Below are 16477 nucleotides of genomic sequence, written 5' to 3' on the forward strand. Positions count from 1 at the left end.
CCATTTGGCCTACTGAAACTCTGCCCCCTTTGCAAATATGTACGTGCAGAGGGTTTGGGAGGCTTGCAAAGGGCTCCTGGGGACTGCGAGGGCAACAATGAGCAAAAAATGGGGCGGTTTTTGGCCCTCCCAGCCCCCAGGAGCAATCTGCAAGACTCCCAAAGCTCTGCATGCCTTTTTTTTTTTTTTTTGCAAAAAATGAGGCATGCAGAGGGTTTGGGAGGCATGCAGTGCAAAAACTTTTTTTTTTTTAATTTCCTCTTCAAAATCATGGTGCGTTTATACTCTGGTGCATCTTATAGCCCGAGAAACTTCTTCCAGCGTGAGTCCGAAAACTCAGACGAGTAAATCTCTTGTGTGAATTTAGTCCAAGAGTCTGTAAATCTGAGTTCTTTCTCCAGGAATCAGTAAGAAAACGGACCTTAAGCTTTGAATGATGGCCGGGTATTGCGAATCCAAAAATTTCATGTGACCACCAGGCTTCTGAAAACCCAAGGCTCACGTGGACTTTTCTGTCTTGCAGGTGCCTGCCGGAATGATGTGATGAATCCTCCCCACGTCTCCTCCACAGAGCCCCTCCCGTGGCCAAGATGGACATAGGAGCTGTTCAAGAGGCGGCCATGCCTCCCGGCCCCTGGAGAAGGAAAGAGAATCCAAGGGATGGCGAGTCCTTAGGCTGAGGAGGCGAAGGCGGCGGGCTCTTACGAAACCTGGTCCTTAATGACATCATGGGAGAAACCCAGCATGTTTATGCCACCCGGGGGGTTGAGTCTGGTGGCCAGGACAAAGTTCTCAGCTTCGAGGCGTTTGGCAAGAAAGACCCGGGTGAAGTTGAAAGCAGGCGGCTGCTCGACAGCTCCGAGTCGGAGGGACCAAGCGGGGGACACAGTGGGACTGACTTGGTCAGCAACAAGGAGAAGGAGCCTCACAGCCAACGGGAAGCTGTGATCCGCCCCCAGAAAGCAGGCAAAATAGACTTTAAATCCCTCAACAACCGACCCAGGTTTTCAGGAGCCGGCCCATGGGGCACTGCCAAAGGAGACCCCCCGTCTCCCCCTGGAAGGAGCCGGGCAAGAGATAAGAGCAGCAGGCGGTCAGGGAGGAGTGAGCGGGGCCATCAGCAACTCTACCGGCTCACCCTCAGCAATGCCAGGCCCAACCCCACCATTGGCATCGCTTACCCCCAGCAGAAAATCACTCCCCCCAAGAAGGTTGAGGCTGACCAAGGGCCGGTTTTGGGGAGCTACCGGTTCCATGTGCCCAGCCTCCCCGAAAGAGATCTGAAACTCCCCGAAGAAGAGCTGAGCTTCGGCCACTGCTTTCCTGAGGCTCCCACCAGCCACATCTCCAGCAACTATACCTCACAAGCCACCACTGCATGTCCAAGCCATGGTTCGAAGATACAACCACTGGTTAGTGTTCCTCCTGATAGTCCTGACACCAAAGGGCAGCTCCCTTACCTGGAGTTCCAAGCCAACGGAAGTCACTTGTGGCCTTCGCCGGACAAAGACTATCCTGGTGCTAATAATGGACTCCCGGCCCCCAAGCCGAGCATGCATTGCCTAGGCCCTCTTTCCTTCCAGTATCCCTTCTCCCCTTTGCACAGCTCAGCCTCAGATCCCTTCCAAGGTGAGGCTCACCCCCAAGAATATGGCAACAACATCTCGTTGGCCACCAGTCAGGCTTCCCACAGTGCTTTCCCCTTCCACTCTTCCTCCAGGGACTGGAAGGAGGAAGTTCTCGGCAACGGCTCCTACGACAATGTGGAGAGCAGGACTTACGGGCTGCCTCCTCCCCCTGCTCCCTTCCACCTGCCCCAAACGCTGGGACACTTGTCCTGCTACAAAGGAAGGAGCGGGCCTTCCCCGGACCACAATGGTGCTATTTCGCCTTCTGGTGCTATTGACCAAATCCAAAGCACTTTCCAAGAAAACCCAGCTGTTTTCCCACCCAGTTTACATGCCTCGAGTACGCCGAAGGCCGTGGGTCAGAGGCATCCGTCTTTGTCGAAAGACAGCGTAGCTAGTCAAAGGATACTGGATGTAGGCAGCTCTCTACGAAGGAATGGGCTACCGGTTACTCTCCCGCAAGTGCACTTTCAGAACAAGGCTTCCAGCGAAGCCTCCAGCTTGGTGCCTTTTGAGAAGAGCCTCCCCGCCAGTGTTCAGGCCCACCCCCGGCTCCTGCAGGCCTGGGAGGGAGGCAAAAAGACTTATCCCCCCATGGAGCCAAGCTCAGCAGGGAGTCCCGGTCCAGGGGTCAGCCAGATCTCCTTTGGGTACCCTTCGGGTCTTGGCAAAAAGGCCTGGCAGCATCTGCATCTCACCTCTGGTGCACCCGGCCAGAATAGACTCAAGCTGTCCGGAAAGTTGGCCAGCCAGAAGCTCCCTTTCCCCCTCAGCACCTCAGAGTGGGAGGGAAGCAAGAAACTGCCCCACAGCCCCACCAGCTATCCCAATAAAGTTCTAGGGGCTGAGGACCTGGCCCCGCCCAGCTGTAGCTCAGCCAGCGGCCTCTCCTTCGAAGGGCCAACCGAAGTGGAGACATCCAAGAACAAGACTTTCTTCCTCAGCGTGAGCCCAACACGGGCCCCCGTCTCCTCTCACCACCCACCCAGTCCCTGTTTAGGGTTGCCACCCTCCACCTTAGCCCCATCCCCAAAGGGATCTCCTCTCTCGTCCCCCACTCCCAACCTCAGCAGCAGCTGTTCCTCTCCCACCCTGACCACCAGCAGCCCTCCAGGCCACAGCTTTGAAGAGGAAGCTGCCATAACCGCCTCCACCTTCTTCCACCATCAAGCGCCCCCGAAGGATGGCAGTAAACCCTTCCAGGCCTCGGAGCTGCTGGGTGCGTGCTCAGCCCCCTACCAGATGGCCAATCCTATCAAGGCCTTTCACCAGGAACTCCTCTACAAAGGCGTCTCCGTGGAAAGCCATTTCCAGAAATCCAACGCTGATGCCTCCAAAAGGTGCCCAGAGGGTTTTGAGAGCGAAGTGCCTCCACCACCTTACCCATATTCCTCCTCCCGTCACTTCCTGGCCAGCTCACTGAGCAGCACCAGTCTTGACCAGCTGGATGTTTTCCTGACTTGCAAGCAGTGTGACCAGAACTTCAGCAATCTCTCCTCTTTCTTGGAGCACCGTCAGTTCTGCGGCTCTCACGTGGTCTTCCCAGGCCAGGCCAAGGACTCTTCCCGAGGAGCAGAAGTCAAGAAGCAACATCACGCCTCTCCTGAACCTGCAAAGCACACCCAAGCTAGCCTGGGGATGCTTCTCCCTTCAGATCCTCACTTGCAGCTGCTTGCTTTGAACAAGACTGTGGACTTCTTGGTGGACGTTGAGGGTAAAGGTGAATCCAAAGATGATCCTTTGAAACTGAACCAGCTCAATGGCTTTCCCGGAAACCTCTTGCCACTCAACCCTTCTGACTTGGAGATCGATGATGCTAAGCTAGACAGTTTGATCACTGAAGCTCTGAACGGCCTGGGGTACCAGTCGGATAACCCTGAAATTGATAGCAGCTTCATAGATGTCTTTGCTGATGAAGAGCTGGTCTCTGTGAAGGCCACTAATGCTGGGACACCTTTCAAAGCAAAAGAGAATTTGACTTTAGGGAAGAAAGCCAAACACGGAGGAATGGATGAAAGCATGAAAATGCTCAACTGCTGTGACGACCATCCTAGTGGGGAGTTGGCCAAAAATAAGACATCAAAGCAACCTAAAGAGAGAGGAACAAACTGGCTTTCAGACTTTGGAGAAGAAAGACATAAAACATTGAAGAGCACAGAATTCCCTCGAAATAAAGCAGCCGCAGAAGAGGACCCAAGTGCCCAGCAAAGAGCAGGGAAGAACAGCAGTGCTCCTTTCCTGCCTACCAAGCAGGAGAGCCAAGCTATGTCAGATATGAGGCAGACCAAGAACCTTCCCTCTGCTTCTCCAAGGAGTAAACTCAAGCCCGGTGGTACTCACAGCAGGGCAGAAAGCACCACGCTGCCCACGAAAGATGCCAAGAAGAGGAAGCCGCGGAGTGGCAGTTGGAGCAAGGAGCTGATCCATAAAATTGTCCAGCAAAAAAACAAGTTCCATAAACTGCACAGCCAGAATAGCAAAGCAGTGTCCCTTTCCTTGCTCACCAACCGGTTGCTTCCAGAAACGAGGGACAATAAATTTGGCGAGTATGAATACATGTCGGAGTCTGATGACGAGAGGGTGGAATATGCCAAGCAACACTGCAGGAGAAAGCTGGGGTCCAGGTTCAGCGGCCGGCTCAGAAGCGGTTTGAGCAGAAGGAACCAAGGCAGAGGAGGAAGGGAGAAGGGGACGGAGCCAATATGGAGGTATGGAGGTTCCAGAGGAGGACAGGAGGAACTCGAGAGACTTGCAAGCAAGGAGCTGCAAAGGATAGATGGCCCTGTAACCAGAGTGAGGAGGAGCAGCAGTCGGTCCTCCACCAGCAGTTGCCAGAGCCTGAGTGTGTCCAGTGAGACCAGCAACAGCCCCCAGAGCACCGAGAGGGGCGATTCAGACACCGAAAGAGAAAGTGAACAGAGGAAACAGTTCCTGAAAATTTCCAGACGTGTCAGACCTCTTAATGTTCCTGAGAAGGAAACCGTAAGAAGAAGCCACATGATGGATTCTGACTTGACTGGAAAGCCAAATAAGGTTGACCCACCTCAAACCCAGCCAGTAGAGAACAAGAAATTTCAGAAAGACAATCCGAGCATTCCTCAGGACCCACATCTCACACAGAGCAGAGAGGTGTCGTATCACTCCGAGGCCACAGCTGGAAAAGGTCCCACTGTGCTGCTTTCTCCTGATGATTCTGGCCAGTACCATGGAGCCTTCTGCGGTGACCGTGAACAGCCAAGGGTGATGCCAAAAGACGCAGGTGGGGCAGAGGGCCATCACTGCCACCAATACACTGCCAGTAAAGGAGGGATCTTGGAAAACCCAGTGGAAGAACTCTCTGGTTCTCCTTCCATGGGCAAGCACAGCCTTCCCAGCGAGGAGAGCACCAGCTATGGACAAGTGGACCTTGAGGGCCTGAAGAACCAGCAGGAACTCATGATGCCAGTTGGCTGCTTCGGTGACAATCCTGGGGGCAGAGAGGTTGCTGGGAAAGGTGTCAACACATTCCTGGATGCTGCCAATGCCTTTTATGACTGCAAAGAATTATCCCACAGCTATGAGGCACCAAGTCTATACTCAGGGCCTCCGGCCATGGAATCTTCCCCGAACGGAAATGCGTACTTATGTCAAGGAGACTTTGACGAGCCCTCGTTCAAAGTGAAGCACGAAGGCATCCTGCCCTGTGAATCAGATAATGCCCAGAGGAAGGTCTCTTCACCGCTTAATTTTGATTCATCATCCGTATTTTTAGAATTCCCTATTGCTGAGTTTGATGCCAACTTATATGATAGTGTAGCTTCAAGCAAGGATAATTACATCCCCTTTGGGTGTGCCAATCATCAGCTTAGCAAGATAATCCCCTTTGACCAGCAATATTCATCTTTTCTGCCAGAAAAGGACTGGACGCTGATGGAGGACGTATCTCCCATTTTGGCGGGCGGTACGCCCCAAATTCCTAGGCCGCCTGATGAAAAACCAGCGCTCTCCAGCGAAATCAGCCCCTTGTCTCTATCTGACCAGCTTTCTGACTATAACGTGCATTTCATGAATGGTCTGTCCGAGGATGAGCTGGAGATTAAAAGGTTGGTCACCGAGCTTGAAAGCCAGTTGCAAGCAAACAAGCTTCCTCTGCAGGCACCTGATGGAGACCAGGCTTCAGTCAATCACATCAGCATGGGAGCCAAAGAGCCAAGTCCTGAGTTTTTGTCTTTAAGGCTGGCCCAGGAACAAGAGGGCAAAGGACTGTTTCTAATGGAGGCTGGGTATGAGAGTGGAAAGCTCCTGTCTACAGAACCGTTTAGCTGTGAAAATATAGCTCATGAGAAAAGACCCCTTCCTGCTTTGGAATCCAAGTACGGCAGTCCCGACGACCCTTGGCCATGTGCAGGATCATTCAGCCCACTAGAGTCAGCCCCGGATTTGATTCTAGTAGGTCCTTTTAGCCCCCAAGAGCACCAAGACAAAATTGCTCAAAATCTGAAGGATTTCGAAATCTCTGCTGAAGTTGACTTTGGGGGAATAAAAAATGCATCCGCTGGAGTCCTGTCAGATTCATGCCTGGATGAAGTATCAAACAGCTCCGGTGCCCCAGACTATCCTGAACAGGTGATACAAAGTCCCGATTCAATCTTTCCCGAGTCTCTGGAGGAGAGGGATCTGGAGCCCCATGGGAATTTGCCACTGAGACCAGATGTGTTCCCAAAGCTACTCTTGGAGGCGAAAACATGCGGCAGCCCCACCGAGTTAGAATCGTGTGGCCACGAGGTCCCTCAGTTACATCCGGAATGTGACTTGCAAGATGTGGACACTCTAGAATCGGATGGAGACTTGTCCTCTGGTGCACAAGGCAAAAATCTAGAAAAGCACCCCCCTGAAAAGCTAGAAATGGCAACTCTGTTCCAGGACAAGGAAGGGGAACATCTAGGTAATAACGAGGAGACTGGAAGTCAAACAATTTGCCAGACATTAATGCTCAATGCCAAAGCTGACCGTGGAGACACACCACACTTTGATGTGTTGACTTTTTCCAAGGAGGTGGATGGAGAAGTTGGATTCGAGTCCCCCACCCAAGAGAAAGGAGGCAATCCTCTTCAGCAGTTGCAGTTGTTTGTGGCCAGGACAGTTAAGAACAATGAGGAAGAGTTGGTGAGTTCATCCTTCCCAGCTCAGCATCCTGTGGCTCACCTGCCCTCGTGTCAGAGCCTTCCTCCAGAGCCAGGAGAGGAGCTTGTGGGCAAAGAGCCAAATGAAGAAGTCACCAGTGGCCCCGTGTTGGAGAACAAGAGAGAGGCTCTGTTAAAAAAGACTGAGAAACTAGCTGAGTTTCCAACTCAACTGCTTTCAGAACCAGAGACAGAGTCAGAACATTTTGATGAATGGGCCTCAGAGGCTTCCAAAGACTCAGCCCCATTGAACCCTGCACAATGCGCTAACATTGTCCAGCAGCAGCACTTCAAGGTTGACTGTTTGGAAGTGAACGGCCACGCTATGCATGCAGAGGGTATTTCCATGGAGTCCGGTGACCTCTCTCCACTCAGCAATTCAGAAACAGCCTCGGTGCTAAGTGGGGGGAGAACACAGCCGAGTCAAGTTACAGGACTGGCAGGGTGGGTTGAAGCAGAGAAGACCTTGGCATTTAGAGACTGCAGAAAATCCCCCTTAAGCCCTTGGCCATCTGAGAAGGAAACGCCACGAGGTGCTTTATCTGCCATGCTCCAAGCACATGGGGGCTCTTGCGCTTCTTGGAATGCTGGGGACCAAGAGTTGGGGGCTGCCAAAGTCCACCAGGTGGAAGAGAGAGACAATCAGCTGCAACATCTGCAACTTGACATGTCGTTGACTCCCATCCATTCCCCTGAAAGCCAAGCTGAGGATGCTCAGCTCCTGCAGAGAAATGTCTTCTCTTCAGCAAACAGCTCAGATTCAACAGAAGGTCATGAATCGGAGGAGCAAGTCAGTTACTACCCCGAAGCCTCCCAGGCTGGACTTTCTCTGGACGTTGGTTTTGCTGATCAGAAAAAGGTGCTCAAAACAAGAAATGCTACAGCCTCTGATTTTGGAGGGATTCCATCTGAAGAGAGCACCAATCCCATCACTGCAGCAACCCAGCAAGTTGCCTTCCTTGCGTGCAGCTTCCCCTCCATTCTAGAGAAGACTGCAGTTCCTCAGCAGAGCCCACCCAGGCAGATGGGATGTACAGAAGCCCTTCCGTTCTTCTCCTCCCATGATGCCATTTCCAATCTGCCCCCGGATGTGCCTGATGCCCTGGCTGAAGACCTCAACCAAGACCTGTTGGAACCTCAGAAGAATGTCCCTCTGGGTTACTCCTCAGCTCTCTGCTCCGGCAAAGTAGCACCTTCTACTGCTAACACAAACAGACCTTTGAACTTGCAAATGGGGGACTGCAAATCTCCCAGCAGGCTCCCTCTGAAAAGCAAGAAACATTCTGAAGAGCTCTCCACAAATCAGCCAGATGAAGACAAGGGCATGTTTTCTGCGAGGAATGAACCCAGTTGTCCTCAGGCAGCATCCATGCATGATATCTCACTCAGCCCGCTTCCATCAGGGATTGATTCTGTTGAGATTAGAGGTGGAGTCTGTAATGAATATGTGTCATCAATATCCCAACCCCAAGGGGCAAAGGACATCGAAGGAGACCCCCGGGGAGAAAGTAGAGATCCATGTCAGTCGGAGTATTTCCAGAAAGACGTTGATGTTCAAGAGGTGCCAGTTGTCCTTCTGACTAAAATGGCTGATGACACTAGTCAGATTCCACCAAGAAGACCCTCAAGTGACCCACTGGATCTAGAAAACAGAAGCAATTTGGAGAAGGAAGACTCTGTGTCGAATGAGAATGTGAAAAAATCATCTGACTGCACGGAACAATCCATTCCTGAGGATCCAATCTTAAGAAATTATTCCAAGCTGGAACAATCCAAAGGAAGGAAGAGGAGAGGCTTGCAAATTGCTTGTGATATTTGCTCCACTTCTTTTAGATCCAAAACTGGGCTGATGAGACACAAAGCTGTGAAGCATCAGAAGAAAAAGGAGAGTGTTGTGTTGCCTGACGACAATTTGACTCCGTTGGAAAAAGCATTAAAGGCAGGCAAAGCGTTCCCCAGGAAAAGCCTAAAGTCCTTCATCCAAGGAAATTCTAGTAACTCAGACCTCTCAAAGGCTGTAGGCCAGTCTTCTCCTAAAACCTCCAGAAGGCGAAAGAAGGAACCAAAGGCACAGAGCCAAGAAAGTATTAGCAAGGAACTCCAGGGTCCAAATGTTATTTCACTGGACGCAACTCATGAATTCCAAACGACACAAGAAATACAACCCATCATCTCACAAGCAGAGAAATCGGAAGGGTCAGAAATCCAGTCTAGAAAAAACACAAGCACAGAAAAGCTAATCCGAGCGGTCCATAGCAAAAGATCAAGTAGCTACGCAAGGCGAAAAACCAAGGAAAGACCCAGGCAAACAAAAATGACGTCAGACAAAAATGAGGTCACCGCCTCTTATCTTCAGGAGTCTGAGGTCTCTCCAGTTCACTGTAAGGCCACTGGCATCACAGATGGCCACATTCTGACCACCGTCACAGAAGAACCTGGGAATGGGTCAGAAGAGCCGGTTGAGGTAACTTTGCCATGGCTTCCTCAGCAGCCCTTGACAAACAAATTAGAAAACACTGGTGAGAAAATGACCTCAGCTGAAAGGATAAAAGTTGGACCACAGCTTCCTCGGAATGTGGAGAGCCATCAAGAGGAAGGAGAAGAGCTGGGGCAAGAAGAACACATCCATGAGAGGTGGCCGAGTGGATATGTGAAAGAAGGTGAAAATGAACTGAACCAGAAGCCATCAGAGAAGGGTTTGTTAGAAGAGATGGCTTGCACAAGTCAAAACAGCCCATTGGTCTACCTCACAAGCCCCAATACCTTTTCACCACCCTCTCATCCTGGAACTGCTTCTGAACCAGGTTCTCCTAAGCCCACACCTGAGAAAGCATTGGATGCTCCTTGTTTCATGACTCCGGAGTCCTGGAAGACGGAAGAGCCCCAGAAGGAGGCATCTGCTGTCGCCAAACCAGATCTAACGAGCTTGTTTGACGACGACTCCAACTTTTCACAACTTTTCCCCAGAAACGATGAGTTTGCCCGTAGAAAATGCACACGTGTGTATGGGAAGCGCTCCAAGAAGCCTAAAGCTGTTTTAGAGATCATTGCAAAACCAGAAGGCACACCAGATCTTTTTACGATCCGCATGGCTTCTGATCTTGGCGAAAACAGCTCCTTCTGCGTTACCCGGGAAGATCCTTGTGAATATGACACAATCTCCGTTGATGATGCTTTGATGCTGAACATCTGTCACGGGAGTAAAGCCACGAGTGAGGATGTCAATTCCAGACCTACCAAAGAGGCAGCCCAGCAATTGGACCCTGGGCAAAAGGAAGAAGAAGACGATGATTTAAAAAACAGCAGTGCCTTTCTGTGCAAAGAGAGTCCAACTGGGCCTCTTCCATGCTTTAAAAGCTGGAATAGCCATGAGAAAGCCACAGGAAATGATTCTGCTGAGGGGCCATCGCGTAACTCACCCGTGCAGCTTCCTTGTGGGCCCTCGGGAGCAGAAGACAACCCAGAACTGCCCGACCTGAAAGAAAAACCCCAGGGCACCAAAGAAAAAACACCCTCTGCATTTCCCACCATTGACATGGAGATGTTGAACATGAAGTTCCAGGCGAGGGATGTGAGGTTCTGCCCCACTGGAGAAGACCAACTGAGTCTCACAAAGGATGAGGATGATGCTACCTTGGGTTTCAAGCCAACGTCAATGTTGCGCGTCAAGCCTGTAAAACCTAAGCTAGAAGAAGGGAAGACGAGCAAAACCCGCCATGATCTAAATCTCAAGAATAAAGACAAGCAGTATAAATGCAAAGTCTGCTTCCAATGGTTCCTTACTTTAGGGGAATTGGACTTTCACAAGCTCAGCCACAACCCCTCCCCTCCGCCAACATGCTACATGTGTGTCCAGAGGAAATTCAGCTCAAGGGAACAGCTGAGGGATCACTTAAGGGAGAAACACGCCAAGAACAAAGCTGGCCTCTGGGCCTGCGGGATGTGCCTGAAGGAAATCTCTGATGTCTGGATGTACAACGAACACTTGCGAGAGCATGCCACTCAGTTTGCCCGCAAAGGCCAGGCTCAGAAGTCTGTCTTGGGCCTGGGTTTCAGCGAAGAGGATGCTGCTGTCACTCATTTCCTCAACTCCATCATTTGCCGAAAACCCAGCAAGTTTTCCAAGCAGGCTGAAGGAGGAAACGGAGCAGCGGCTGGCAGCGAGGTCAAAGGTCCCAAAGAGTTTTCAGGACAAGAGACGGTGGCCCACAAAGACGTGCCAGAGACCCCCTTCAGAATCCGGCCACCCGCAGCCTTCCTCAAAGTCCCCGACATTCCATCTCCTGACCCAGTTCCCAAGGTTGAAGGGGCCCAGAAGTCGGTGCCCATTCATCCCGAATGCAAAGACCCCTCTCGCGATTGCCACCACTGTGGGAAGCAGTTCCCCAAGCCCTTCAAACTCCAGCGACATCTCGTGGTCCATAGCCTACAGAAGATCTTCTTGTGCCACAAGTGTCCCATGTTCTATCAGGAAACCAAGGAGCTCCGGAGCCACCTTAGCCAAGAGCATGAAATAGTTGAGGAAGCCGACATCAAGCACACCACTCTGTATGCCTGTGAGCTGTGTGCAGATGTCATGCACGTCATCAAGAAGTCTTTCATATGCAGCACTTGCAACTACACCTTCTCCAAAAAGGAACAGTACGATAGACACATGGAGAAGCATCTGGTGGGCAGCAGCAAGACCTTCCGTTTTCGAGGCGTGATGCGCCCGGGGCTCTTTGCAAAATACGGGAAGAAGGACGTCAGAGAGGAGACCCGTGCAAGAGCAGAAGCTCCAGCAGCCAAAAAGAAGAAAGTGTCCCACCATCACAACTCTCCTGAACTAGCTTTGCCTGTGCACTTGGATGGAGCCCAAGCATCTCAAGAAAGTAGGCAGACTCTGCTATCTGCTGATGAGGCTCTGTCCGCAGCCACTAGCCTGGCCATGCCCCCTTCATCTCAGCCCCCTATGGAAACAGAAGGCCTAGGAAGGGATTTCTCCAGTCTCCTGGCCGAAAGGGGGACATCTCCACTTCACCACCTACTTCCATCCCTTCCTCTTGAGACCCAAGACAACCCAAGCAGCCCAGAACACATTACTGCACTTTCCCCAGAAACATGGGGACATGCGGAGAGCCCAGCTCTCCTCTTAAACTCACCCGATGCACTTAGCGGTGATCTTGCCAATGTGTCAACTAAGAAGACAACTACAGCCCAAGAAAAACCGTCTCTGGCTTATCTCTCTGAGAAGCACAACAAGGAACGCAACATTCCAGAAAAGGCAATAGTTAGCCGAAGGGTCGAACACAATATAGGGACCTGGGAGAGCCCATATTTAGAAGATCTTGCCAGCAAGGTGCCCAAGTTTTCTTCTGAAAATCTGGGGTCTTCAGAATGTAAATGGTCTCCTGAAATACAGTGGAGCAGCAATCCTAATTTGAATGGAACAGCTCCTCGGGAGACTGGGAGCAAGTTACGTTTGCCAGAAACCAGTTTCCATGAGTTGCCTCTCAAGGACAAGACATCATCATCTACCCTAAACCGGCCTGCCAAGGAGGCTCCTTCAAAGAAGATCATAGGTGGCCAAGCCAATGCTGATAACACCCCTGGCATCCATTGCTGCCTAGATGGTGCAGAAGAAGTCCAGATGTGTTCACTCTTGAAAGACAAAGCTTTCCCAGAAATGGATGCCACTGCTCACCCCAAAGATACCAGCTCTGGTGTTGGCACAAAAGAGACAGAACTCAACTTGGTCAGGCCTGTGAGTGGCCATCTCCAAGGCGAAGTGGCGAGTGCTCAGTCAAAGGGCCACCATTCTGAGCTGAACAAGTTTCCAGAAAGGCCGGCTGCTAATCGGCCGGCCAATCCTCACTCCCAAAAACCCAAGGAACACAACAAGTCCTCCCATCGGGGAAGCTCGGCCTCCCGAGAGAACATTGAAGGAGACGGCAGCAAAAAACGGAAAGGCCGGAGCCAAGATTCTGTGAAGGGCGACCACGTCAAGAAGGCTGACTGGCCCACTACTGAGACATTGGCCTTTTCTTCTCGACGGAGGGCTAAACAGGCCCCTAAACTCAAGGTGTCTGTGACGGACAGCCAGCTTAGAAAGTTGGTGCTTGACCAAGGCTTCCAGAAGAAGGTGGAGATCGGCCATGCCAATGGAGAGTTGAGGCACAAGAAGGAGATCTTGGGGAGCAAAGCCCTCTGCCCCCTCTTAACCAAAGACCCCTCTGCCTCCCTGCCCAGCTCTCTGAACCGCCGCAGAGCTGTCCAAGGTGCTAAAGTCCCCACTTCCCACAGTTACAGGACAGCTGAGTCCCAAACTCACCTCCTAAACCAACTGTTTGGTCAGAAATTAACCAGCTTTAAAATTCCTTTGAGAAGAGATACTTCTGAGTAATTTATGAGTGACTTATGGTGATCCTTCGCTGCTTTCATGGGGCTGGTGGGGAGGCGGGGGGGGGGAGAAATTATCAAAGCATTACATTCATTTGTGTAGCTCGGTTTCTCTGTCTAGCTTAAATGAACTTGCACTGCAGACTCTCAAATAGTTTTTGCTTTGTGTCTTACTAATCTACTTTAATTCACCTGATTTATCATGCAAAGGCTAGAACTTTGATGTTGCCGATGGTTCGTTCTCGTGGACTAAAAACGGTAATCGCTTGGGGCAGAGCGAAGTGTCAAGAGGGAATGTTTTATGGCAGAAGTACCGAGGTTGTAAGGGTGGCTTGCAAATCCCGGCCCCTTTTTTTCAGTCGGTGTCTCTCTTATCTTTGGATAAAGGATTTGAAGACGTGAACTTCATACCAGAGACGCCTTATTCATGAGGTGCAGCACACTGTAGAAAGCATTGGCGTTCCCCCCCCCCTCCTCCTCCTCCTTCTGGAGCTTTGCACAAATAATCCTGAGTGATTTCATTTAATTGGGAACCCGCCCGTAGACAAGATACTTCGAAAAATAATTATAAAGTAAGCAGGCCACAGTTTTGACAGACAGCCTTTCGCAAGAATGTTGCGTCAAGGGTGAATTTGTTCACTCCGGAGACTCTGAAATTGCTCTCCTCTCTTAGACCACTGTGTAGATGTTGCTGAAATGTTGTTGTTGTTGTTGTTGTTGTTTTTAAAAAAGTAAGGGGTGTGGGCCCTTTAACCTAGCTAAACTGCACCTTGAAGATGTATGACAGAGTTGAATATTTTTTAAAAAAATATTGTTTTAATATTTTTCCAGTGAGAAAACTGTGCCAAGACCACTCCTGCCCCACATAGTAAGGCTCCCTTTGGGTGGGGGGAAGAGATTTTTTTAAGAAAAGCAAACCCTTAACCCCTAACATAATAGTTTTTAAAGGCTTTCTGTATCGAGGCAGTTGCTAAACTTGGCATGGCTTTACTCTATGCAGCTCAGTGGTGCTATTTTTCATTGTAATGTGAATTCTAACAGGAACACACACACAAGCATACAGACATGCACACAAACTCACAAGTCAGAAAGAGGAACGGCAGCCTTTATAAACTGACATGCAGGGGGGAGTTGTTGCAAACATTGCCCTGCACTGCTCACAACTCTGCAGTGTGTTTTGTAAAGGTTTAAACCCTGAGGTTTCGTTTTCAGGGTAGATGTGGAGGATTCTGGGCCACTGTTTCTTAATGTGACACTTTCAGATATACGGACTTCAACTCCCAGAATCGAATTCTGGGAATTGAAGTCCGTACCTCCTAAAGTTGACAAAGTCAAAAAGCACTGCACTGGGCTGGTTTTGGGACCTCTGTGAGGGGAGGGGGGAGAGAGCAGAACAGTGCACTGAAGTAATTTGGGGTTCTCCCCCAAAATACTCTGCATATGTCTTGCAGACTAAATAATGTTTGCTTTTAAGGTCTCTCTTTATTAAAAAAAAGGAATTAAATGACTTTAACTTGTTAATATCTACCTTTACAGTTCATTGTGTTTTTTAAAAAATAGTTTGATTATACATTTGGGTGCAATGCATTATGTTAAAAGTTTTTATTTTGATATTTGTGAGAAAGCGGAGCAGAGGGATCCTTCGGACTGTTTTTATAATGTTGGTCGGGGGGGCCCTGGGCCTTTCTTTTAATATTGTCAAATGAAATAAGGGATGTGCATACAAGACGGTACTGTAAAACGGGGCTGAGATTTATCCTCTCAAATATAGTCCAATATTTTCCCAGAAATTTGCCGGTCTGTGTGACGTTTTTCTTTTTTTTCTTTTAAGTAATTCTTTTACTATGAGGAGATTTTACATAGATGGGGGGGGGAACCCCACATTGAAAGAGTAGCAAAAGAAAGAAAATATAAAGGAGTAAAAGAAAAAGTGAAAGATGACAAAAAGAAAATGAAAAGGATCTTAAAAAGTGACGCCTGATCTTCACAGCTATCCCTCCCCGTATCGCATGGCATGGTTCCCTTCTTCCTATCAACAACCTTTCAAATCAATACATTCCTAAATCACCTCCAGTTTTACTCATTTTCAGCAAAGGCGGCACTTGCCTTGCACTTCTTTTAGGAATTACAACCGCCGTCGTCTCCATGCTGCTGTTCTGCCCCAGAGTTTCCAGTGGTGGCTTCTCTGTGCTCAGCGGCGGGCTTCCTTTAGTGAACAGGCTTGCTTTAAGGCTTGTGGAACTCATTGCTACAGGATGCTGCAGCAGTGCAACCAAGTAATAAAAGAGGGGTTCAAAGCCAGTCTGTATCTTGGGTTACTCGGCAGTTCTCTCCAGTTCAGACAAACCGGTAGCGGGGGCTGCAGGAGGCTCCGCCCAACCCGCCCCAATGTAATGCGCGAGCACTGCGCAAACACAGACGCGGTGCATGCAAGCGAAGCGAACCCCCGCACACTCCTCTATTTGTGAGCTGGTAGGGAAGGTAAGTGAATCCCACCGCTGCTGCCCAGATTTTCAGAGGCAGTTGGGAATTCTGGAGAAGCATCCAGAAATCCAGAAAGAAAAACACCAGGAAGCAAAGCTCAGCCGTTCTTTTGCTTCTCTGACCAGGGAAATGCATAATCCGTCAAGAGCCTGGAGCTAAAGCGGTGAGGCTGATGGGTTGGGGACCCGCTGCAGAAGTCCCAGTTTTCCCTTTTGGTTGCTAATAATAAATTAATAAAAGGATCCAGCCAGGATGCCTCGCTCTGCTTTTTTGAAAACATGGGATTCGCCCTAAGAGCTCAACCTCTGGCAAAATGAGGGGCCAGCCTGGGAAGGGAAAAAAAAAAAACCTCTGCAAATACAGGAAGTCCTCGACTTACATGTTCATCTAGTGCCCTTCAAAGTTAGAACGGCACTGAAGAAGGTGACTTATGACCGTTGTTCACAGTTACGACCTTTGCAGCATCCCCGTGATCGTGGGATCAAAATTCAGGCGCTTGGCTTTCCTATGTGTGACCGTTGCCGTGTCCCAAGGTCACGCGGTCCCCTTTTGCAACCTTCTGGCAAGCCAAGTCCGTGGGGAAACTATTTTCACTTAACAAACTGTGGCAAGAAAGTTCATAAAATGGGGGAAAACTCACGTAACAAATGAGGTCACTTAACAACAGAAATTCAAGGCTCCGTTGTGGTCATAAGTTGAGGATTACCTTATGAGCCATGGGGCATTCCTTGCAGGGGGTGCCCCACTCCGATCGGCTCCTGCATAGCCCTCTTTTGGGCATCCATTTGGCTGGCAGGCAGGCAGGGAGGAGCACCCTCCGACCTT

The 16477-nt window shown here is 50.2% G+C and overlaps 1 protein-coding gene across 6 annotated transcripts in view; it reads left to right on the forward strand.

The window, feature by feature from the left end:
- The window catches only part of ZNF469 (zinc finger protein 469), a 157324-nt gene extending 142057 nt beyond the window's left edge, over nt 1-15267 (forward strand). For all 6 annotated transcript variants that reach the window (XM_081963689.1, XM_081963691.1, XM_081963692.1 and 3 more), the window contains one exon: nt 524-15267. In XM_081963689.1, coding sequence (XP_081819815.1) covers nt 729-13172 — 12444 coding nt within the window. In that variant the 5' untranslated portion in view covers nt 524-728 and the 3' untranslated portion in view covers nt 13173-15267. The remainder of the gene's footprint in view (nt 1-523) is intronic.
- Nucleotides 15268-16477: the final 1210 nt, after the last annotated feature.

This window comes from Natrix helvetica (assembly GCF_964273705.1).
Source record: "Natrix helvetica genome assembly, chromosome: 10".
NCBI lineage: Eukaryota > Metazoa > Chordata > Lepidosauria > Squamata > Natricidae > Natrix > Natrix helvetica.